The following is a 24,219-nucleotide window of genomic DNA, read 5'->3' as shown; positions in this document are numbered from 1 at the left end:
TTTTATGTTAATATCATACATTTTAGTACCTTTTTTTGCTTAATAATACTTGCCCTTACCACATGCAGTGCACTCTGTCAATTTCTATTCTATTCTCTCTCATAAAAGCATACTCCTTTGTATATATTATACAAACATACCTAACGTGGGCCGCCTTGGGCCTTGGTAAAGACTTTGCCTTTTACTCAGAGCGAGGTGATAGCCACAGGAAGGGTCTGAGCAGAGGAGGGACGTGAGCTGATGTTTTTTTCTCCCACAGGATCCCTGCTGTGACAGCCACGTGGGGAGCAGCCTGTGGAGGGCAAAGCGCAAAGCCGCCAGCCCCGCAAAGAGATGACTGTGATTATCCAGGTGGGAGGTGATGGTAGCTGGGCCAGGCAGACAGTGAAGGTAGGAAGAAGGGGAATTCTGGGCATATTAATATCTCAGAGGTGGAGAAGGCAGGCTTTGCTGAGCGATGGGATGTGGAGAGTCAGCTGATGGCTTCTAGGTTTTTGCTCTGTGCACCTAGTAGGGAAATGTTGACAAATCCTGAGACGGTGAGTGTCCAGCAGAACCAGGTATGAGAAGCTACTGATAGCCTGCTCTTCCCTTCCCCCTGGTGGCTCAGATTTGGGTGCCTTCTGGCAGGCTGTTGTTATTCTGGGGCTGGAAAGACAGTCCTCGCCTTTACTAACGTGACGTCACTGAGTTCATCCTGCTGTTTAACATTCTTCATTTCCTCTACTCCTCCATCAGGGACACTCCTGGTGTCCATTTGGGACAACCTGAAGAAAGGAGGCAAACGGACGTGGTGGGCTTGGACCTGGGACCATGGTCTTAGGGGCCCAGGCAGGCCCAGGCCAGGCTCCCAAAGGTGCCTCTGCCAGGTAAGGGCTGATGTGAATCTGGGGGGCACTGAGGGCTGAGTCACATCCAAGATGCCCGCCTCCCTAGGAGGGCACATCCCTGCACCTTGATATTTATTTTTTCTAAATTGCGGTCTCATCATTAAAGTTCAGCCATTTCGGAGAAACCCAAATCCTTTTCCTGAAAGGAGTCCTGTCTCTAGGCTAGGGGACCTTTGGCAGACCCCTTTCAGGAGTGGCCTGGCCATGCCAGGCTCACTTAGGAGCCTGTGGGCACTGACGTGTCCATTTCTTTCCTCTTGTGACACTGAGTAGTCTGCACGTGTCTCTCGCTGGCATGCGCCTTTCCGTAGGGAGATATCAAGAGCTGAAAGAATTGAATATGTTAAAAAGGCTTATAATTAATGTAAAAATGACCCCTAAAAGCTCGAAATAGCAGACGAACTGTCAACATTTGCAATCAAACATGTTTTTAAACCATAGAAGTGCATGATGGAATTTCATTGTTTTAATTTGCATCTTCCCGCTTACTTGTAAATTGGGCATCTTTTCAGCCACTTACTGGACGTGACATTTGTATTGCTTTTGAAAAATGCCTGTTTTCACTGTCTGTCTCTTTAACATTTGCTACTGGTGTGTTTTGTCCTACTGAAGTTTTTCATTTTTAAGTAACCAAATGTATTAGTCTTTTTCCTTTCAGGAATTTGTGTTTTCATCCTTGATTTGAGGAGAGCTCCTCTCCCTCAAGGATTTATATCTTCAACTCTACTTTCTTCTAATACTTTATTCAAGGTTTCTTACTATTATTATTAGCTTTAGATGTACAAAACAACATAGTGATTAGACATTTATACACCTCACGAAGTGGTAACCCCAACAAGTCTCCTGCTCATCTGACGCCATACATAGCTATTACAATACCATTGACAATATTCCCTGTTCAAGTTTTCTTTGTGCTTAAGTCATTCATTGGGATTATTTGTTATGTTTTGTTTTGTTTTTTGATGGGTCAGGTCAGGATCTGCGTTCTTCAGTTTTCAAATGAATGTCTCAAAGTGTGTGGGATAATCCATTCTTTCCCTCCTCCCCTGAAACTGGGCGAGCCGCACCCTGTGTTCCCTCTAACAGCGCCTCTTTGTCAGTCTTGTTCTGGCATCACCATTGCGTTTGAATGACAAGAATCTGAAAATAATTTGGTCTCTTCTAGGCAACTTGGCAGTCTTGTTCTTAGTTTCAAACTTATCTCAGTTATTCTTGTACCTTTGCTCTTTGATAAGCATTTTTAAAAATTAATAGACCTTTTTGGAGCAATTTTAGGTTTACAGAAAAATTGAGCAAGAAGTACAGAGTTCCCATATATTCCCTCCCTCCCAATCCCCTCCCACATACATTCCTATTTTTAACATCTGGCACTAGTGTGGTATATTTGTTACATTGATGAATCGATATTAATACATTACTAACACATTACATAGAAACGTAATGTACATTAGGGCTCACTCTTGGTGGTGTACATTCTGTGGATTTGAACAAATGTGTAATGACATGTATCCACCATTAGAGCATCCTAAGAATGGTTTCACTGTCCTAAAAATCCTCTGTGCTCCACCCTCCCTCTCCTCAACCCCTGGCAACCTTGGATCTTTTTATTGTCTCTGTAGTTTTGCCAGAATGTCATAGTCAGAATCATACAGTATGCAACCTTTTCCGATTGGCTTCTTTCCCTTAATCATGTGCATTTAAGTTTCTTCCATTTCCTTTTGTGGCTTGATAGCTCATTTCTTTTTATTGCTGAACAACATTCCATTGAATGGATGTTCCAGTTTGTGTATCCAACTCATCTATTGTTGAAATAAATTTCTGAAACAGCTTCTCAATTTCCTTGAAAAAAAAAAAAAAAGCTTTCTTTTTGTTGCAAGATTGATTTGTTTCTTTTGTCTTCGGTGTCCTGTTTCCTCCAGGACATCTCAGTCCCATAGAGTAAAATAACACTGATAATGTCCATCTACTGACTGCTTAGCACCAGGAGGGGAGGTCAGCACACTTCATCATAGCCCCACTGACTCCCTCCAAGCCTCTAGGACTGGGCTCTGCTTATTACCCCATGTTGAAAACGAGATGCCCAGAGAATTTCGCTGGTGGGACTGACAGCCAGCGTCAGTCTTTCCATGTGGCAGGTGAATGTCATGTGTTACCTTCAAAGTGTTTTAGAGGAAGTGCCTTGTGGGAAGAATCTGCCAGTTTAGAGTTGGGGGGCCTTCTAGGCTGAGGTCAGAGCTTGTCTTCCAGACCTTAGCACCCCCAGGATTACCAGGTCCCACTCCAGCAGGAGCACCTCCTTGGGCCATGCGGCTGGATGTTACATCACCCTACGTCTGCCTCTCATTTGAGGCGCCCGCAGTCACATGGGAGCTGGTACTTGGCTCATGGTGCACAGAGCAGGGACAGTGGAAGGGGATGACGGCTCTGCTCTCCGCAGCTCCTAAATTACGTTCCAGCTGTGTAATGGCACAGACATGCGGGGTCCTTGAGGAAAATGAGATTTCAGGTGAAGATGAAGTCCGTCAGAGGGCCCAGCTCCAGCCCCATGCCCTACCCCCTTGCCACATGGGTTAGCTGCTGCTCAGATGACTCCAAACTTTAACAACGATAAACGTTCATTATCTCACATGGTTGCTGAGGGTCCAAAAGTTAAGATGGGGCTTCGCTGGCTGGTGCTGGCTTGAGGTCTCTCATGAGGTTTGGGCTGGGGCTGCAGTCATCCAAAAACTTGACAGGGGCAGGAGAGTCTGCTTGCAAGGAGGTTCACTCACGTGGCTGGCAAGTTGGTTGGGCTATTGGCCAGGGACCTCTCTGTCATGGAGCCTATGTCACTCAGACATGCCTTCATTAGCTGAGTCAGTGAACCCATGACTGTCACAAGTTACTTGGCCAAATCCCAGCCAGCTGGTAGCCTCCAGGCCCTTCCATCCTGTTGCAGGTTGAATGATGAGGGACCTCCAAAGAGCTCAAGTTTTAATCCCTGGCTCCTGTGACTGTGGCCTTACATGATAAAAAGTTTTGCAGATGTGATGAAGTTAAAGATCTTGGAGATGAAGAGATTTTTTTGCATTATGCAGCTGGGTTCTAAAAGCTATCAGTGTGGTCCTAAGAGACTGTGGGAGGGATATTACTCACAGAAGGTGATGTGAAGATGGCAGCAGAGATTGGAGTGATGCGGACGCCAGCCAAGGAACGCCAGCAGCCACCAGAAGCTGGAAGAGGTAAGCTGAAGGAAGGGACTTTCCCTTGAGCTCTTGGAGGAAGCGTGGCCCGGCTAACACCTTGGTTTTGGCCCAACAATGCTGATTTTGGACTTCTGTCCTCCAGAACTGTGAGAGGATAACTTTCTGTGATTTTAAGCCATCAAGTTCATGGTAATATGTTACAGCAGGTACAGGAAACGAACACATCCCACAATCTCTCTGATGGCTCATCTTAAGTAACTGTGATCTCCCAGTTAAAGAAAGAACAAAACTGGGATGGCCCGTTAGCTCAGTTGGTTAGACTGTGGTGCTAATAACACCAAGGTTGCCAGTTCGATCTGATCCCCACATGGGGCACTGTGAGCTGTGCCCTCCTTAAAAAAAAAAAAAGAAAGAAAGAAAGGACAAACCTACTTCACTTTGCTGGGGGTGTGGAGGGCCTGGATTTTCAAGAGACTTCTTGTGGCTTTCTGCAATGTTGCCTGGGGGGAAAAAAAAAAGTCGTTTCTCAATTCTGGACGTGGGTATTTTGACAGAACATTTAAGTAGCATGTGTCCAAAGAGTAATCACACCTTTACTAGTTCACATTTTATTAAGCAATTTATTTTTTCCGGATTGTCAAAGCTGTTTCTCACCTTGAGTCATTTTTCTTATTGGATGTTTCCCTTTTCTTCTAATTTTTTTTCTTGATTGGGATAAAACAGACATACAGTGACGTACCTAAACTGGATGAATTCTCACAGAGGGGTATGCACATGTAACCGACGCCCAGATCCAGACAGACAACATTCCAGGGCTCCAGAAGTCTCCCTCCTGCTTCTTCCCAGGCAGCACCCCTCCCAGGTAAACTGCTATTCTGAAATCTATCTCTGTAGATTGGATTTGCCTGTTCCTGGACTTGGTATCACTGGACTCATATGCCATGTTGTTTTGGACCTGGCTTCTTTTGCTCAGCATAAGATCTGAGAGATCCATTTGTGCTGTTCTGTGTGGCAATTGTGTGTTCTCTCTTGTTGCCGTGTAATGGTCCATTGTCAACTGTAACATACTTTGTTTACCAGCTAACCGATCAATCAATATTAGGTTGTCTCCAGGCTTTGGCTATTGTGAGCAAAGCTGCTGGGACGACCCTGGCGCAAGGGTTTGGTGGGCACTGCGTGCATTTCTCTTGGGAATATCTAGGTGTGGGATTGCTGGGTCATAGGAAGAGGGTATGTTTACCCTTAGGAGAAACTGCCGGTGTGTTTTAAAGTGACTGTGCCATATGACACTCTCCTCCCGCGCCCTCCCCTCCCCTCCACCCCGCGCGCGGGGGTGAAAGTTCCACCAGTTCTGCATTCCTGACAGGGCTCCATATTGACAGTCTTCTCTTTTCGCTTTCTTTTCTTTTGAATTTTAACCATTCTGGTAAGTAGGTAGTGGTATCTTATTGTGGGTTTAATTTGTCTCTCTCTGATAAATAATGATGCCCAGCATCTTTATAAGTGCTTATTGGTCATCCTTCTTACCTTCTTTTGTGAAGATAAGAATTGCATCTGGTTAAGTCTTTTTGTCCATTGTATTAGTTTCCTGTGGCTGATGTTAACAATTTACCCCCAACTTGGTGGCTGAAAACAATACATTTATTCTCTTACAGTTCCAGTGGCCAGAAAACTGAAGTCAGTGTCACTGGGCTGAAATCCAGGCGTGGGCAGGGCGGGGCTCCCTCTGACTGCTCTTGGGAATGATCCTTCCTGCCTCTCCCAGCTCACTGTCCTCCGTGCCTCCGGCTTCGCATGGCCTTTCTCTGTGTGTCTGTGTCTTCTCTTCTGTCTCTTATAAAGACACTGGTCACTGGATCCAGGGCCTACCTGGGTAATGTAGGGTGATCTCATCTTGAGATCCTTAAATTAATGACATCTGCAAAGACCCTTTTGCCAAATAAGGCAACACTCAATATGGTCCGGGGATTTATGTGGGTGTGGACATTTCTTCTTCCTTGCCACCTGTCAACTGAAAAAACAATACCGCCTAGGTCGTCTGTCACCAAAAGTTTTATTCAGGAAAAGGAATAAGAAAAAGGAAAAAGGGCTGCCACTCAGCACCTGCACATGCAGATCTCCAAACTATGTGCACACATTGGCCTGTGTCAGGAAGACAGGAAACGTAGAGTTTTATGAAAAGGAAGTTAGGACCCTGGAGTTTGGCTAGGTGGGCTCATGAACTTGCATGAGCTCAGCTCCACCTGCAGCCCTCCCAGCCTGATCAGTTTCCTTAAAGTCCCACTTCGTCTTTATCACACCCTTCTACCTACTACAGTAATCAAATCTCGCCCTGGCTGCCCTGCCTCCCTCTACTGAGGACACTTTAGGTTGCATTTAGGACCCACCTCGATAATCCAAGACAATCTCCCCATCTCCAGAGCCTTAATTTAATCACATCTGCAAAGACCCTTTTGCCGTGTAAAGTGAGATTCACGGGTGCTGGGCACTGGGATGTGGACATTTTTGGGGCCCGCTTTTTTTTATCACATCCACTTTTTCTCAGGCTGTTCAGTCTTTCTTCCAGTGCTTTGTAGGTGGTCTTTGCAGAATCTGTGTACAATCCCTTTCTTTGAGATGGGGATACTTTCTGGCAAGCCTCTCTTTGGAGCCTTGAGGTGAGAAGATTGGCGTGGGGGGTGTGGTCTGTGCTTCCCTGGAGGTCCCTAGTGTGCCCGGCGAATTGTCAGCTGTTTACTGGACGTTTGAATTCCTGTGAGTAAAGCCTGCTTTTCTTGTCCTTAATGCTTGTTTGTGGTGTCTTCTGTCCTACAAAAGTTTTCCCATTTTAATAAACCAGATTTTCCCATCTTTTCCTTTATGGCTCTTACTTTCCCTCCCTTGTTCAGGAAGAGCTACTTCATCCCAAGTTATAAGCATCCCCACCCTAGGAGTAGGGTGATTATGATTCCTATTTTGCAGAGGAGGAAACTGAGGCACAGAGGAAATGAATCCCTTCCATTTCATATTTCTTATGTTCCAGGCACTGTGTGAAGGATTTTACATAAGTCATATCTTTGAGTCCTTGAATCTCCTTGTGTTGCGGGGGGTCCCCCAAACCACCCTCAGGTTCGACAATTTGCTAGATGAACTCATAGGACTTAGAAAGTCTGATGTGCATATAGTTAAAATTTATTACAGTGAAAGGATCAGGCACATGGAGTGAAGTCCAGCAAAGGGAAAAGGCACATGGAGTGAAGTCCAGGAGAGACCAGGTACAGAGGGGAAAACAGCACATGCAAAGGCCTAGAGATGAGAGTGAGAAGCGTATGTGCAAAAGAAAGAAATTTAACGTCCCAGTACTGGAACATACGGGGTGACCAGATCATCCAAGGCCTGGGGCCACAGAAAGGAGGGTACGGCCCCACGTCCCTGCATGACTGACAGCTGAGGGCACCGAACAGCCTGGAGTTGAAGTCAGTACGGAAAGGAATTCCATTCCAATCATTTCTTTGTTTCCCAATCATCGTTTTCTACATATTTCAAGGCAGAGCAGACTCACTATGGGAAAACTCAGCAAACACTGAAAAACATAAAATGAAGTGAAAAAAATCATCTATAATCCCAGTACCCGGAAATAATCATTGTTACCTTTTAGCTGTTTCATGTCCTAAATGTGTATGTATAGAGAAAAAGGTATGCACTATATAAGTTACACCTATGTACAAAGCAGGAATCAATCATCTGATGACGCATTCTGTATGGGTCTTTTAAGCGATCGATAAGGGGTCTCAGAGGGCTTCGCTTAAGCAGCAGTTCCGGAAAGGAGGTGTCCTAGAAAAGGGCACAGCGTGTGCAAAGACCCTCCTGCCCCAGGAAGTGGTGGGAGTGGTAAGAGCAGAGCAGGAGTGGGGCTAGGATGAGCTAGGGGGTTAGGGGACAGATTTGTGCAGGGCCTGAAGGGCCAGGCTAACGCCCCCTTGAGAGCCCTGGGGAGATGTGGGAGGTTTTTCTTTTGTTTGCTTTGTTAGTGGTGTTTCCTGAAGACAGTTCAGTGCAGGATGGCAGTGTGGGCAGGTGTGGGTAGGGTGACAGGATCTAGGGAGGGGCTCTGAGGCCCCACCTAGTCCGGGACTGGACACAGCAGAGCTGATACCATCCCCAGGTCGCAGAGGGGCACCAGAAGCAGGTCCCACATGAGCAGGTGCAAGAACTGCGTCCTTAGGTCAAGGGTAAGGACCAGCTAAGGAGGGGGCAGGGGAGACAAGCCCCATCTCTACCTTCTCTCTACCTTCTCTCATCCCACCTCTTGAGGGCGCTGCCCAAAGTCCGTGCCCACCAGAAGACGAGGACCCCGTCTCAGTGATGTCATTCCGGGCACTCGGCCTCGGGGAGCACAGAAAGGCGGACAAGAGCGGAGAGTGGGTCTGGGGGCAGGGGAAGTGTCGCAGCCCCGGCGTCTCCCCGCTTTCCAGGGGAGCATGAGAGCAGAACCGCCAACAACCGCTCACCAGAGCTGTCCCAGAACTCACATCACGTGTGCGCAGTGTTTCAGTCCAGCCTCCGCGCCGTTACCTCCGAGATCTCGCAGTTCTGAAGTTAAGGTCCTGGGCTTGGAGTCACACTCGGCGCAGCCAGTTGGTTCCAGGGTTTCTGCCTCTGGTGCCGCTGGCAACGGCCCCCCGGGGTGGCGGACGGTGGGCTGCCCCGCTATGTGGAGTACTGCCCGTGAGGGCGAGGTGTGTGCGACCGCCGGTTCTCCACCCGCAGGGCAGGCGGGTGGAGCGCACAGCCGAGGTTAGCTTTGGAGCGGTGGAGGGTCCGCTTCTCCGGAAGGAGATCGCTCTTGTTCTTTCTGCCTGCTCATGTAAAACATAACCAGCCAATAGGAAAAGAAGGAACAAGAAAGGCCCACATTTCTAGCCTGTTAATGGTACAATTTGCTTTTCATCAAAACCAGATCGTAATTTGTGCCTTTCCGTGTCATGTTGGTTGCCTCTCTGCATGCGAATGCACACTAATCTAGTCAGCAATTTTAATTTTGTTCTGTGATACATAGAACAGAGGAAACCAAATACGTACCCAGGTCACCACCAACCTAGGTTCAGTCCAGCTTCCCCCGACTTTGCAAATGACCTTGTGAGACCTGTGAGGGGAGCCGCAGGTGCCGCTGCTGTATGGTGACCCTCACGTGACTTCCACCTGTGACTTCCAACCCGGAGATGAGCCTCTTTCTTGGCTCCCACCCCCACCCCTGCACATGTTCTTGTGGGACACCTAGGGGACTTCCCATCACACACAGGGATCGGGGCCTAGGAGCGGGTAGGGGCTCAGAAGAGGGCAGAATATAGAGGAGCTGCCCCTGATGACTTTCAAAGGAACAGAACACCCCCTCCCCAGACATGTCACTGTGGGAGCGAGGGGGAGGGACCACAGAACGACAGCCTCCCTCTTTGGATGAGAACTGTTGCGCACACCCCTCACCTGGTGACAGATAGACTTGGCCCAGAGAGGGCAGGACACTTGTCCGAGGTCACACAGTGGGAAGTTGGGACAAAGCTAAGTTGATGGCACAGAACCCCCTGTCCAGTAGCAGGCATGCCCCTCCATGGAACGCAGAGCTCCCAGGAAGAAGGGAGAGAAGAACGTGTCTCTGTGGTCCCTGAGCTCAGGAGGATCAGATGGGGAGCTGCGAGCGAGGCTGGGACCTACCTAGCGTTCCCTGGGTGTATGTCCTGCAGTCTTCAATCTCTGATTTTTGGGGGTTCATGGGGATGACAAAGAACTTCCCCTTGATTTGGCAGCACCTCTGTGTGGGGCGGTGGAAGGGGTAGAAGTCTCTGCAGCAGCTCCACTTGGGGTCCTTGGGGTCCAGGGCCACACTGCCACACAGTCGCCACCTCTCCTCTCTCAGCACCAACAACTCACCTGGGAGCCAGATAGCTCAGCATGAGGCCTGGGCAGTCCTGGGTGGAGAGCCATCTCCTGTGCCTTATCTCCCTTGTATCCATTCTTCTTTTGTTTTTTATACCTTTATTAAGCTAGAATTCACGTATCATGCAGTTAACCTATTTATAGTGTACAGTTTAGTCATTCTTAGTTGAAGGCTTGTGCCATCATCACAGTCAATTCTAGAACATTGTCAGCACCCTAAAAAGAAACCCGTATCCATTAGCAGTCAGTCACTCCCCATTTATCCCAACCTCCCCCCCACCCCAGCCCTGGGCAACCACCAATCTCCTTACTATGTGTAGAGACCTGCCTATTCTGGACACTGACTGCACCATTTTCCATTCCCACAGCAGCACATAAGAGTGCTGGTCTTCGCCAACACTTGTTATCTGACTTTTTTATTATACCCACCCTCCCTATTGTGTGGCAGTGGTATCTCCTTGTGGCTTGTGGTTTGCATGTTCCTGCATCCATTGATCGTTGATCGAGCCCCGATGTCAGATGTCCGGTTTGCCTAAGTGCCAAAGCAGTCCTGCCCCCTTTCCTCTGGCTGCCTCCTTTCTCACCTGCCTTCTTCCTGGCGCACTCAGTTCTCAGGCCCTCAGTGGGCTCCTGACCTTGTGGGCAGCATTCCCAACCACTCACCTTGAGCGCTGCCCGGGTCACAGCCAAAGAAATGCATATAGCCAGTAGTCCTAAAAGTGATCAGCTTCACTCAGGTTACCGAATGACAATGGGACAGTGAGAGGGCCCTGTCTACTACCCATGAGATGGCCAAAATAATCAAGTCGATTCTGGGCCCCAGGAACTGAGGGTGTAGACGCTCTCCTGTGACAGAACAGATCAGGCTGCGCAGGCATGAGGTCAGCACCTTTCAGTAGGCGGGGCACATCCGATGCGGGGACAGGCGGGGACAGGCTGGGAGCGTCCAGGGCAGCAAGGAGACACTGGTCCCTGCCAATATCCATCTGGCTCACCCTATCCTGGGTGAATCAGCGTCATCTCCCTCACTTTCCTCAGAGCTCTCAGCCCCAGGATTGGGAGCTGGTTCACCTCTTCTTGACCCATTCCATTGTTTTCATCCCTCACGCCCTCACTGTGCTTACCTGGTCCTTGGGCTCCTGCCAGGGCTGAAACTAATCACCTCATGTTAGGAGTTTGCTTCAAAAAGTAGAAGACAGAGGACTCCTCAGCTACAGGTAAGAAGGGTTTAAGCTCCTTTCTCCCCTCACCTGTGCTGTGTGACCTCAGGCAATGAACTTCACCCCTCTGAGCCACACTTTTCCCATCCCTAAAAGGGCCTCTTCTGCTTCATGGGGGTGTCATTCAGACTGAGGATTGCTCTCAGGTGGTGGGTACCAAGTGATGTTGCAAGAAGGGAGTTTTAACAGAAAAGCTCCAGCTGGGCCTATGGTGAGATGGGACTCGACTTTGGCTTTTGACTCAGCAATTACTCCTCCCGCCCAGCCCAGCAGATGCCCCATTTCTGCTCCCTCCCTATGCCCCAGCACCCACATTCAGCACAAGGGGCTGACACGGGATCCTCACAGGGCCCCCCTCCCCCAGATCCCCAGAGGTGGAGATGAGTCGGAAAGCAGCACTGAAGCTGGCATTTCAGCTGAGCAGGAGCACAGAGTGGAAGTTGCGCCTCTCACTACTGCCCGGCCACCTCAGAGGGGCCAGACTTCCTTGTACCCCACGCCCATACTCACCTTTGGAGGGATGGGGCCTTCCGTGCACCAATGAGAATGGCAGGAGGAAGAAAACTGTAGGGGAGAGAGGTGTGAGGGTTGGGGTCCCAGGTGGAAGAGGCGGATGGTGGGAGGCCCGGGGTGTGGGAGTTGTACCTGACAAGATAAGGAGTCCAGGTACTCCCTGCCGGCACTGGTCCTGGGTTCTGGCCTGCATCTTGCTGCCTCTGGTAGGCACATGTTTATGGAGGCCACAGCGCCGGGGGAAGACAGTTTATAAATCCTGTTATGCTAATGAGGTAACTAGCTGGGATGGGACTGGCACAAACCGGACTGTTGTGATCAGACTTTCCTAACTCTCTGGGAAGGGAGATAGCTGGAGATAGCATTCCTGTGGCCAGTGATTTCATTATTCTCACCTACTTGACACACTCCCTTGCAGGCACGGCACAGTTAAAGGGCCAGAGAATAATGCAGGGTTTTGTTTTGTTTTACATTAATAGGTGGGAGAAATTTATTCAAATTAAACATTTTAAGTGAGAGGGCTGAAAATGAGAAGGATCGAAAATAAGTGCCATTTCTGGGGCAGCGGGTTAGCTCAGCTGGTCAGAGCACAGTGCTCTTAACAACAAAGTTGCCGGTTCCCCACATGGGCCAGTGTGAGCTGCGGCCCTCCACAACTAGATTGAAACAACTACTTGACTTGGAGCTGATGGGTCCTGGAAAAACACAAATAGATAGATAGATAGATAGATAGATAGATAGATAGATAGATAGATAGATAGATAAAGTGTCATTTCAATATGAGTGACTTAGATGTGTACCCTCAAAAGCTCAGAAGGCTAGAGGTGGCATTCTTCATTTAGTGGATATCTGAGAATCGAACAGATAGAGTGCAACATACAACCTGCATTTTTAACTAATCTACTGTGGGTATTAGACTTAGATGGGAAAAGAGAGAACTAATGAACAAAAACAAGTCTATTAATGGGTTGGGAGAGGGAGCAGGGTATCATGATTTTCTGTTTAAAGGAGTTAAAGCAAAAGTTGACTTATGTGACTTAAAAGGGAAATATTGTAAAACTCTGGCTTCAAGATTTCTCTCTACTTCATCAGATTTTAGATATTTGAGTTTCATGACAATTCAAAGGGGATAATTTTTAAGGGTAGTTCTGATTACATTCAGGAAATAATCACATGTGTAAACTTTTAGTAGCAGCAAAAGCGTCCCCTCCCCCATGGGAGACCTGCCTGCAAATGTGGTCACTTTCTCAGCTTTCTCTGGAAACGCGTGCTGATTCATACAGAAAGAGTGGAAGCTCTGTACTCCCTTCTAGACGTCGCCCTCTCAGTATCTTTTATAATGAAACTGTAAAAACATTTTCTGGGCATTCTGTGAGTCCTGCTGGCAAATTATTGAACCCGAGGGGGTTGTGGGAGTCCCTGGATTTGTAGCCAGTCTGTCAGAAGTGCATGTGGCCTGGGAACCCCACTTGTGGGGCTATTTAAAGAAAGAACATTACACCATTAAGATAAGAGTGGCTGGTGTCTGGAGTGGGAGGCAGTCTTGTGGGGTCTGTACCTACTCAGGTGATTGTTGTCAGAATTGTATTATAGTACACCCAGTTGGGGGTGAAACAGAACCGTACCTAAACTAATTTCTCCAAGTTACCTTTTCTTTTTAAATTGTGGCAAGAAATACGTAACATAAATTGATTATTTTAATTATTTTAAGTGTACAGTTCAGTGGCGTTTAATACATTCACAACGTTGTGCAACCGTCACCACCATCTATTTCCAGAACTTTTTCATCATCCCAAACAGAAATTCTGACCCCCCTTAAACAACCAAGTTACCTTTTCTTGCAATTATTTTTAACCTTTTAAACCGCAATTACTTTTGCACCAACATGATAAAACACTGAGGAAGTGCATTGGGGTTCTTTGTTCTTTTGATTATGGTTTATTCTAGTGGATGTGAAATGGTATCTCATTGTGTTTTTAAAAAAGATTTTTATTAAAATATACCTAACATGCAATATTATATTTCAGGTGTTCAAGTTTCAGGTGTACATAATAGTTATTCAATAGTACCCACCTGGCACTATACAGAGTTATTAGCACATTACTGATAATATTCCCTGTGCTAAAGAAGTGATCACCATGTTACGTCCAGCAACCACCTGGCACTACAATGCGACGCTATCACAGTACTATTGACTGTGTTTCTATGCTGTATGTTACATCCCCAAGACTGACTTGTTTTATATGTGGAATTTTGATCTTATTCTTTATCTTTCCCCCCTTTTTAATTTTTCAATCAGAGTTGACATTCTATATTATTTTATATTATTTCAGGTGTACAGCATAGTGGATAGACTCATGGTGGGTTTTTTTGTTTTGTTTTGTTTATTATTGGGGAACAGTGTGTTTCTCCAGGGCCCATCAGCTCCAAGTCGTTGTCCTTCAATCTAGTTGTGGAGGGCGCAGCTCAGTAAAGAATGTTATTTAACATTCTTTAAATAACTTTTGAGGTACAGTTTACATGCAATAAACTGTACCTATTTTTGTAAAAAGCTGTACTTATTTTAGGTGTCCAATTTGATAGGTTTTATCACAGGTATACTCCATGAAACCACCACCACCGTCAAGATACAGAATATTTTCATCACCCCCCAAATTTCCCTGTGTTCCTTTGCAGCCCATCCCTCCTGCCACCCCTGCACTCAGGGAACCACTGACCTGCTCACTGTGCATTCATCAGAAAAAAAATTTCCAAACGGCCAAAAATTATACTTTTTAAAACAATAGTTTATGTTTCATTGTGAAATGTTGCAGAAATACAGAAAATAATATAACGAACTCACCCATGTATCTACCACTTAGAATTAATAGATATGAACATTTTGCCCTATTTGCTTTGACTTTCTCCCCTTTTTTAGGAGGTAAAACTAGACACTTATCCCATTCCCTCTCCCTCTCCCATCTGTCCTGAAGTTGCTGAGTATCAGTCCAGGTGAAACGTTATACTTTTCCTATGTATGTCTGTGTTCATAGTGAATGCATTTTTTTCTTTTTATCAACATGTACATATCTTCTGGAACTTGTATTTCTTTACTCCACATTATGTTTTAGGGATTTTTCTGTGTTGAACTATATAAAGCTCATTCATTATTTTTCCTTTGCAAATCATGAGATTCGTTAGTCAAGAAACATTTCAGTTGGCAAAAGCTTGCCTGTTGGTATAAGGCACTGCTAGAGAAGTAAACATGAGTGAGTTCACCATTTTGCTCTGTTTTGTTTTAACTACTGTGCTGGACAATCACAGCTTAATTTATAGATTGTGATACGAAAATCCTCCTCAATTTTAGGCTGACTTTTCCTTTTGAGCCTTGACCTTTAAGGGACTGTTTAGATATATGGAGGTAATTGACATGGAATTTGAATTTTTAAAAAAAGTATGGTATAAAAACACAGACTATAAAATTATATTATAAAAATATAAAAGACACTCTTAACCATTCGTCAAATTTTGTTTTTTGAATAAGAAAGAAATGTGCTGTTGTATCTTTGAGTCTCCTTAACAAGTCCATGGTCATGCCCCTGGTCGAGAGTTCAAGATTCCATCATGATGCTGCTCTCTGCTCCCTCCACCCAGGCAGGAGCCTGGAGCGGGGGTAAGGGGGCAACATTGGGTTGGGGTTCCTTTTGGGATGAGGGAGAAAGTTCTGAGTCCCAACCAGTGTAATGTCCCGACAGGATGGGGCAGTCATGGTGCCTTGATGTTAGAAGTCTCAGACTTCTCAGGTAGCCAAGGCCAAGTCTGGCTACCTGCGGGCAAGGTGGAGAAAACAGACAGGTGGAAGGCATTGTGCATTTCCCAGAAATGCGTGGTAGCATTTCTCTCAGTTTCACCATTTGTTCCAACTGCGACTCACTTGAAAGAGTTTGGGAAGGTGGCCAGACAACTGATTTCCTGGGTTATGAAGACTTTTCATTGAATTACAACATGCCTAAGGCAAAGTGTACAAGTCCTAATGTATAGTTAAATGAACTCACAGAATGAACAGGAAACAACAAAAACATCCCCCCAAAACCCTACCGTCGCTCCCTTCCAGTCACTATGGCCCCCCAGGAGTAACCATCACCCTGACTTGTACCCTCTAGATTGAGTTTGCCTGTTTGGGACTTTATATGAGTATAAATGGAATCACACAGCATGTATTCTTGTCTGGTTTCTCTCAACATTGTGTCTATGAGATGAATAAATTTCAAGTTTATGATTGTGGTTCATTTGTTCACATTACAGTTGAGTGTTTCATTGTATGTTTTTTGTTTTTTATTTTTATTTTTTTACCAATCCTATTACTGGTAGGCATTTGGGTTGTTTTGAGTCTTTTATGAATTGCACTGTGGTGAGACTTCAGATGCGTGTCTTTAGGAGAACACGTGGAAGAGCTTCTGTGGGTGTCCACTCAGGATCGGAATTGCTGGTTCCCAGGGCATTGAACATTGAGCTTTAGTGCACGACATCTTTGCCAGCACTTGAGATGTCTGGGGTTTTCATTTCAGCCATTCTGGTGGGTCTGTAGTGCTTCTTGTTTGCGATTTTAATTAGCATTTTCCTAATGTGTAATGGAGTTCAACATCTTTTCGAATGCCTAATGGCCATTTAGATGTCATCCCCTTTGGTGATTCAAATCTTTTTCTGTAGGGTGGTCTGCCTTTCTCTTAAGATTCACAGGAGATCTTTGCATAAGCTGAATCTGAGTTATTGGTCAGATAGGTGATTGCAAATGGCTTCTCAAAGTCTGGAACTTGCCTTTTCCTGCTCTTGCTGGTGTCTTTTAAGAAATGGAAAAAAAAAAAAAAGACAAAAAAAGAAATGGAAGTTCTTTATTTCAGTGTATTCCATTATGTCAAACTTTTTCTTTATATCTACTCCTTTTTATGTTTTGTTTAACAAATACCACCCAGCTCAAAGTTATGATGATATTTTCCTATGTATTTTTAAATAAAAGTGTTATTTTTGTGCTTCTCAACTTTTGATCCATAATCCCTATGGAATTGACCTTTGTGTAAAATGTGAGGTAAGCGTCAAGATGTATTTATTTTTCTCTATGGAAAAAGGAATTTGCTAAGACTTTAATTGACATTGTATCAAATCTGTGGATGAATTCAAGGAAAATTGGTATTTTTACAACACAGTTGATTCCAATCCATTACAAATTTTTCCTGAAGAGATTTAAGAAATTAGCAACACACCCCAACCTGCATTATGAAGCCAGTATTACTATGACTCCTAAACCTGACAAGGACTTTGCAAGAATGAAAGTCCAACTCTCACGCACATAGACACAAATGTCCATAATAAAACAAGCAAATCAAATCCAACAATATATAAAAAAGAAAATATATTATTTCAGAAATCCAAGTGTGTCTTAACATTTTGAAAAATTAGTCCATGTAATTCACTGTATTTACAGGAATAAAAAGAAAAAAATGACTTATCCTTTAGATAGGTTAGGTAAAGTCATTAATAAAAATCAACACCCATTCATAAAAATAAAAATAAACTCTCAGAAATCTAGGAATAGAGGGGACTTCCTTAATTTGATAAAATCCTACAGTAAATATCATACTTTCTTCCCTGATAACGAAAGGAGACAAGGAATAAAGGGCAAACGAATTGGGAAGGAAAAAAATGGTTCTAATTTGCAGCTAATCAGGTATGTACAATTTAAAGAATCTGTAGACAAATTATGAAAACTAATAAGAATAAGAATTAATTTATCGAGGTCACTGGATTTAAGGTCAATATACAGAAATCAATTTATTCCTATCATCAGTACCAGTAACAAACAGAAAATGAAATTTTACAATGATACCATCAAAATAGTATCAAAAAATATCTAATACATGGAAATTAACTGAACTAAATATATACAAAACCTCTATTAGTGAGCTACAAAACATTATTGGGATAAATTTGAAAAGACCTAAATAGAGATACCATGTTCATGGATTTGAAGATTCAATATTGTGAAGATGTCAGATCTTACTAAACTGATTTATAGACTCAAGTAATCCCAATTATAATCTCAAAAGCTGTGTGTGTATCTGTATGTGTGAATTAACAAATTGATTATAAAATTCACATAGATTAAATCTGACTTGTGTCCAGGCCACAGTCAGAGGATATCCTGCCTGCTGTTTAATAGTGGCATTTGTTGAACCTGTGAAACCAGTTCCAGGGTTTTCACCTTGACCTTGATCATCCAGAGCAGCCAGTAGAACCCCTCCCACCAAAAGTGTTGGAATGAATTCAAACACTTCATTGACATTTTTCACTCAACTAATGGAAACTTGTCCTGGCCTGCCCTGGAGTAGGGATTTCCCAGTGAACTGACCTCTCTGAAGTCTCCCAGATTAGCATCCTGCCAATGGTTAAAGTACCTGCACAAAGGGTGCAGGGGGAAAGGAACCAACATATACCTCTATCATGAGAGATATCTGATCATTTACAAATTAAATACAGGGGGCCGGCCCAGTGTCTCAGGCTGTTAGAGCTCCATGCTCCTAACTCCGAAGGCTTCCAGTTCGATTCCCACATGGCCCAGTGAGCTCTCAACCACAAGGTTGCCAGTTCAATTCCTCGAGTCCCGCAAGGGATGGTGGGCTGCGCCCCCTGCAACTAGCAGGGCAACTGGACCTGGAGCTGAGCTGCGCCCTCCACAACTAAGACTGAAAGGACAACAACTTGACTTGGAAAAAAGTCCTGGAAGTGCACACTGTTCCCCAATAAGGTCCTGTTTCCCTTCCCCAATAAAATCTTAAAAAAAGAAAAAAAAGTAAGCTTAAAAAAAAGTTAAATACAGAGAAAGTCTTTATGAAACAACAGTCTTGGGGGCACGAGGGGAGTTCTTTCCAAGATCAGCCAGGAAAGATGTTCAGAGACCTTAAAAATCATGCTGAGGATTTGGGTCATTCTCCTGAGGGTACTGAGTCATAGCAGGTTCTGAGCAGGGGAAGGTCATGGTCAGATATATGCTTTAGAAAGCCTCCTCTGGCTGCCTCATGGGGCTGGGTTCGGGGGGAGACTGAGGAAAAAATACCAGGGAGGAAGCTGGGGCAAGAGCTGGGTGAGAGAGGAGAGGCCTGGATCCGAAAACGGGCTATGGGAAGGGAAAGGAGGGAGTAGAAGGCCCCAGGAGAGCTACTTCCTGAGTCAGCCCCTCGTGTCAGTCCAGCCTTGATTTTGGGATTGGCTGAGTGGGGCCTGGCCTCCTGTTCCCTGCACCACAACTTCAAGTGCAGCTGTCAGTTAACATGATGGACCCATATTCTCAGAGTTTTCAGTTTCACTTATCAAAATGTAGATTTGATAAAGCTAAATGGAAATCTAAACTTCTCTCTATGTTTGGATCTTTTAAATACCTTTTTAAAAAAAAATAAAGACTATGAAAATCACAAATAGGGTTGCAAAAAAAAAAAAAAAATCCAAACTGATAGATGTTATGGAAGGAAAAGTGGATGAAAGCTCCCAGAATATGGAACAAAAAGGAGTGATGAAAAAAAACAGAAAAGTCTAGAGACCAGGGCAGGGCAGCATTCCAGACTGGGAAGTGTTTCATAAGAGTATAAAGATGAAATAGCGAGGAGGAAATGCATGATGGGTACAAATGAAACTGGAGGGCAACCGAGTCCGGGGCTCCTGCTGCCTGTGCCTCTCAGCCAATAGACCGACACAAGGGCTGGGTCATAGAATACGCGTTTATTATCAGAGCACTGGGGTTCTGAGGAGACAGTGGGTTCACACCTCTAAAAGCTGCCTTAACATTTTCAGACTGGCTTGGGGAATCTAAGGGAAAATCTGGGCGTTCCTCCAGAGGCTACTTGATGGTTTTGAGGGTCTGCATGAAGCCTGCCCTCTGGCAACGTGGTTCTCTGCTGGCATCCCCAACCCAGGAACAATGGAGTAGCCTGGAAGGAATGCTAGACCATAGAGATTGTGATAAATACGCCTAAGGGTATTAATCATAAGTTTCAGGGTAATTTTGTAAAACTGGGAACTGGGTGGGACAAGGTCCCAAGCTCTAGCCGCAGGGAGATGATCTGTTGTTAAGCTACAGGTAGGTCAAGAAAAGTGAGGCTGGGAACATGGTGAGGCCTCTGCTATGGGGGTGCTAACCAGGCCCTGCTTCAAAACTTAGGGGGTTGTCAAGACCACCCTCACTCTGGTAACAACTGCAAGTTCCAGGGGCCCCAATTTCAATAATTTAATAGAAGGACTCACAAAACTCACTGATTGTTATAGTCCCAGTTATAGTTTATTACAGAGAGAGGATACAGATTAAAATCAGCCAAGGGAAGAGGTACATGGGGCAGAATTCAAGAGAGTGCCAACTGAGCTTGTAGTGCTCCTCTCCCAGGGGAATCATGGCCAGCCTCAACTTCTCCCAGAAACAATGAGTGACAAATGCATGGAGTATTGCCAACCAGGGGAGCTCACCCAAGCCATGGTATCGAGGGTTTTTTAATGGGGAGGGGTCACGTAGACAAGGTTTACCGTGTGGCTGATCTTAGTTTCTAGCCCTTCCAGAAGTTGAGCTGATACCACGGGGCTCATAGCCCTCAACAGAAATCATATTTCTTGTATAGATTATTTGGCATGGCCCAAGGCCCCAGGTAAACAAAGACACTCTTATCAGGCAGGACATTCCAAGGACTTAAACCTTTACCTCTCCGGACCTAAGGGCAAAGACCAAGCCCCTATGTGGGTACAGTTAATCCTTTACTGCGCAGACAAGAAAAATTCCCAGGACTAAAGAGAGAAACAAGGTTCAGACGGAAGAGAGTAAAAAAATGAAACAAGAAACTCACTCATAAAGCCATCCTGGTGCAATGTGAGAGCCACAGGAATGACAAAAAACCCCTCTTTGAAGTAATGGAATCAGGACGCCAAACTGCTGAGGAATATAACTTTGAACCTGTAATTCTGGGCCTAGAAATTATCATCTAGTCTAGTGTGAAAGTGGAAAAGGATATTTCAAATATGCAGAGATTTAAGACACTTACCTATGGAGCACCCTTTCTGAAAAAAGGTACTTAGGGATATACTTCAGCAAAACTAAAATGGAATTCAAAAAAGAGGATGCAGGTTCCTCAAGAGAAGGAACAGTATGAAGGAGGGCAATGTAAAGACACTGTGGGAGGACAGCCATGCAGCAGCCCAGAAAACGACCAATGGGTCCACAGCTGACGAGTTAATAAAGAGAATAGGAGCAAAGAACTGGACGATCTTGGTCATATGATGAGTTAGCCATTTGTGGGTCACATCTGGCAGGTTGAGGAATACCACTCTAGGGAAAACTGAAAGCTTCATACAGTAAAATCAAGGTCTAAATATGAGAAAACTAAAATATGGCATGACATGAAGCAATGTGTAGAGCCGCCATTTAATATTAATGCTTCAGATAGCACAGGGTTAGTGAAATAAAATGACATCTTCATTATGGATCCACAGTGATTAGTATTTACATAACCTTAATATTATACGTGCACTATATTTCATTTCAGACTTAGCCTATGTACAAAGCACAGTGAACAGTTATTATAACCTCAGGAAAATACCTTGATAATATAAAAATAACAGTATGGTAGACAGACCATTGGAGGTGGAGAGGGTGGAGAGTAAAGGTTAGAGTAGGGCAGTTACTATACACACGTACATCAGAAAGTTGAGGCAATAGGCATGTTATTTACAATTACAAAGTTTATCAAGGAATAGTAACAAATAAAATAAGAATCACTTGCAAAGATTGAGAGAGGAAAGGATACAGAATGTGTTAAATTCACACAATGGTGGGGGGTGGCAGTGGAAAATCAAGTCACAATATATTTTTTTTAATTCAACCTAGTAAATTAAGAAATAGATGTATAAGCTTGTAATTTGGCATCATAGGGTTAATGTGGAAGAAATAAATGTAGAAAAGATTAAAGGTGGTTAACCTTTGAGGAGTAGGAATAAAGCTGGAGGTGGGAAAATGGACTTCCTTTTTCAATATACCCCTTTCTATGTAATCTAAATAATCCCCACCCCCTCATGTGCATGTTATTGTAACTAAAAGGAAGAAAAGGTAATTAGCTCAGCCTGGGTAGCTGAATAGTTGTAAGGGGTGAAGTATAAAATGTTTTCAGGAATTCATCTCTTAACCATGAAGAGGCTTATTTTCCCCCATTAATTCATGTACCTATGCATGAAGATTACTGGAGTGAGTCAGGTTTCAGCATCAACTCTATGTTTGTGTTACATACATAAACAATACAATATTGATAATCCTTATTCACGTGAATAAGTGATTAGGTTAAGAAGTTGTCGTTAGAGCAGTGTTGCGCAAGCCGAGCTCCTTCCAAAGCCCCAAACCGCATAGTGAACACACTTCAGGAGCTCAGAACTGTCAGCTCCACCTTTTGGGGAGGAGGGAAGGAGCCTTGTTGGCCCAGAGCGGGCAGGGGTTAGGATCAGAGGGAGCAAGCCTTACGCCTGCCTTGGACCTGTGCCCACCCCAAAGGTGCGGCCCCCACTAAGCACCGCCCTCCAGGGCAGCATTTCTCATCCTCAATTGCTCTCTACAATCTTCTGGACACTCAAAAGATGCCCTCCTGGCCACCCCAGCCCAGATAATTAATTCCCCATTCCACGTGCGAAGCTCAGCGCGCGTAGGTTTTTATCGCGCCCAATCACAGAGATCCTGGCTGTCGTGTCCCCAAGGCTCTCCCACCGGGACACCGAGGCGCGTTGGGGCGCGCGGCTGGTGGGGGGCTCCGGGAGCACAGCCTGACCGGTCTCTTCCCCGCAGTGTACCACTGGGTGGAGATGCGGACCAAGATGCGCATCATGGGCTTCAACGCCCAGGCCGTCAAGCCGCTGAACGAGGAGGTGGCCACCCAGCTGGGCTCCGAGTTGCTGGGCGAGGCCACCATCTTTGTGGTGGCCGGCGGCTGTCTGGTGCTGGAGTACTGGCGCCAAAAGGTGCAGCAGCGTCGCAAGAAGAAGGAGAAGCGCGTCGCCTGGGACTCGCTGCAGGACGAGGTGAACCAGCTGGAGCTAGCGCTGGAGGCGCTGCAGGCACAGATGCAGGCGGTGGCGCCGCTGAGCGCCCTGGTGGAGCTGCGGGAACAGATACAGGAAGTGCGCGCCCAGCTCTGCGGCCCGGACCGGGACGCGCCGTCGGCGCCCCAGGCGGAGCCCACGCCCGAGGAATAGGAGGCTGCAAGGCCCTGGTCTGGGACGTGACTGTTGTCCTGGTTGCGATTCCTCTGACATGGCCTTCGTTCCACACTGTCCCTTTCTGAACCGTCTACTACCACCCGGTACTATTAGGGGCAGAAGGTAGTCTAGACTGGGGCTGATCCATCAGGCTTCTGGTCACTTCCTGCCACTGGATGTCGCCAGCAGGACACATGGACCTGTCCAACTCTCATTTTGTCACTCACACCTCCACTTACCTGAAGAATGGCCTTTCCCTGAGGGCCCTCATTCATTACACCAGAATAGCCTTTGCCCTTTTTCCATTGGTGCAGACCATTGTAATGAAAACGTATTCGGTTGGTGCAAAAGCAATTGCGGTTTGAAAGGTTAAAAATATTTGCAAAAACCGCCATTACTTTTGCACCAACCAAAGGACTTCCATCTACCTCACCTTGTGGGAATGCGTTTGCTCCAAGAAGTCACCTTGTGATGCCTATCCTTCGTCTACTGGGGTTCTCCCAAGTGGATCGTCCCAACAGAACTACACTCTTAGTCTGTGGCACAACCCACTGGAAAGGCTATGCAGGGTCCCCACATGCAATTCCACCAAATCTGCTACCTCCTCCTCGCCCCCCCTCCCACCCTTCTGTGATCTGTTTCAGGACATCACCCTCTGGGGTGGAAAAATTGATCCTGCCTAAGGCTGAACAATTGTTGTGGTCAAAGCCCCTTTTTACCTGTCCTGAAGTTCTGGACCTACTGCTGTTGGTATCCACCATCCTCCCTTGCTGCCCTCTCATAGGGACCCACCTGTTTCCCCACTACATGGGTAACTGTCATATTCCCCATCTTCCATCTAAAACTGCTCCTCAGAGTATTCAGGGATTCCCTGTCCTTTTTGCCTTTGGACTGGGGCCCCCCAACCTCCATGCAAAGGCTTCCTCCAGGGGAACACTGGCCTCTCAGCCCTTAAGCTCCCCATCCCCATCCAAAGAGACTATTCCACCAGGCAGTATTGCCCACCCAACCTACCCCCTGCCAACCCACTGAACCACTGAAGGTGTGTGTGAGCTCTGTGACTTCTGAATTCCATTTTTCTGGACTGTAAATGTTTTATAATTAAAGGAGCTCTGGAGTAAAGGAGTCATCTTAAAAACTTGTCTGAGAACCATGATGCACATCTGTAAAATGGGTACAGGTTTCATTAAAATTACGAAAGGCCAGCCCAGTGGCTCAGGTGGTTGGAGCACCATGCTCCTAAAGCTGAAG

At 45.7% G+C, this 24,219-nt stretch overlaps 2 protein-coding genes across 4 annotated transcripts; one reads left to right on the top strand and one right to left on the bottom strand.

Moving 5' to 3' along the window:
* The first annotated feature begins 214 nt into the window (after window positions 1-214).
* Window positions 215-24,005, top strand: OPA3 (outer mitochondrial membrane lipid metabolism regulator OPA3). Its single transcript, XM_081032452.1, has 2 exons — window positions 215-4,937; window positions 22,559-24,005. The coding sequence occupies exon 2, from the start codon at window positions 22,576-22,578 to the stop codon at window positions 22,963-22,965; it is 390 nt and encodes a 129-aa protein (XP_080888578.1). The 5' UTR covers window positions 215-4,937; window positions 22,559-22,575; the 3' UTR covers window positions 22,966-24,005.
* LOC308490356 (uncharacterized protein) lies at window positions 4,925-11,944 on the bottom strand. Of its 3 annotated transcripts, none has more exons than XR_013992196.1 (5): window positions 11,854-11,944; window positions 11,719-11,772; window positions 9,767-9,982; window positions 8,587-8,913; window positions 4,925-7,637 (listed from the first exon to the last, which is right to left on the bottom strand). XR_013992196.1 is itself a non-coding variant. In XM_081032451.1 (4 exons), exons 1-4 carry the CDS (start codon window positions 11,912-11,914, stop codon window positions 8,765-8,767), a joined length of 480 nt encoding a protein of 159 aa, XP_080888577.1. In that variant the 5' UTR covers window positions 11,915-11,944; the 3' UTR covers window positions 8,517-8,764. The 3 variants fall into 3 exon arrangements, 1 of the variants encoding a protein (XP_080888577.1); XR_013992197.1 differs by having other exon boundaries at window positions 8,630-8,913; XM_081032451.1 differs by lacking the exon at window positions 4,925-7,637 and having other exon boundaries at window positions 8,517-8,913.
* Window positions 24,006-24,219: the final 214 nt, after the last annotated feature.

Source organism: Rhinolophus hipposideros, assembly GCF_964194185.1.
Source record: "Rhinolophus hipposideros genome assembly, chromosome: 21".
NCBI classification, from domain to species: domain Eukaryota; kingdom Metazoa; phylum Chordata; class Mammalia; order Chiroptera; family Rhinolophidae; genus Rhinolophus; species Rhinolophus hipposideros.
The sequence above is the reverse complement of the archived record's forward strand: the minus strand, read 5'-3'. Positions and strand labels throughout refer to the sequence as shown.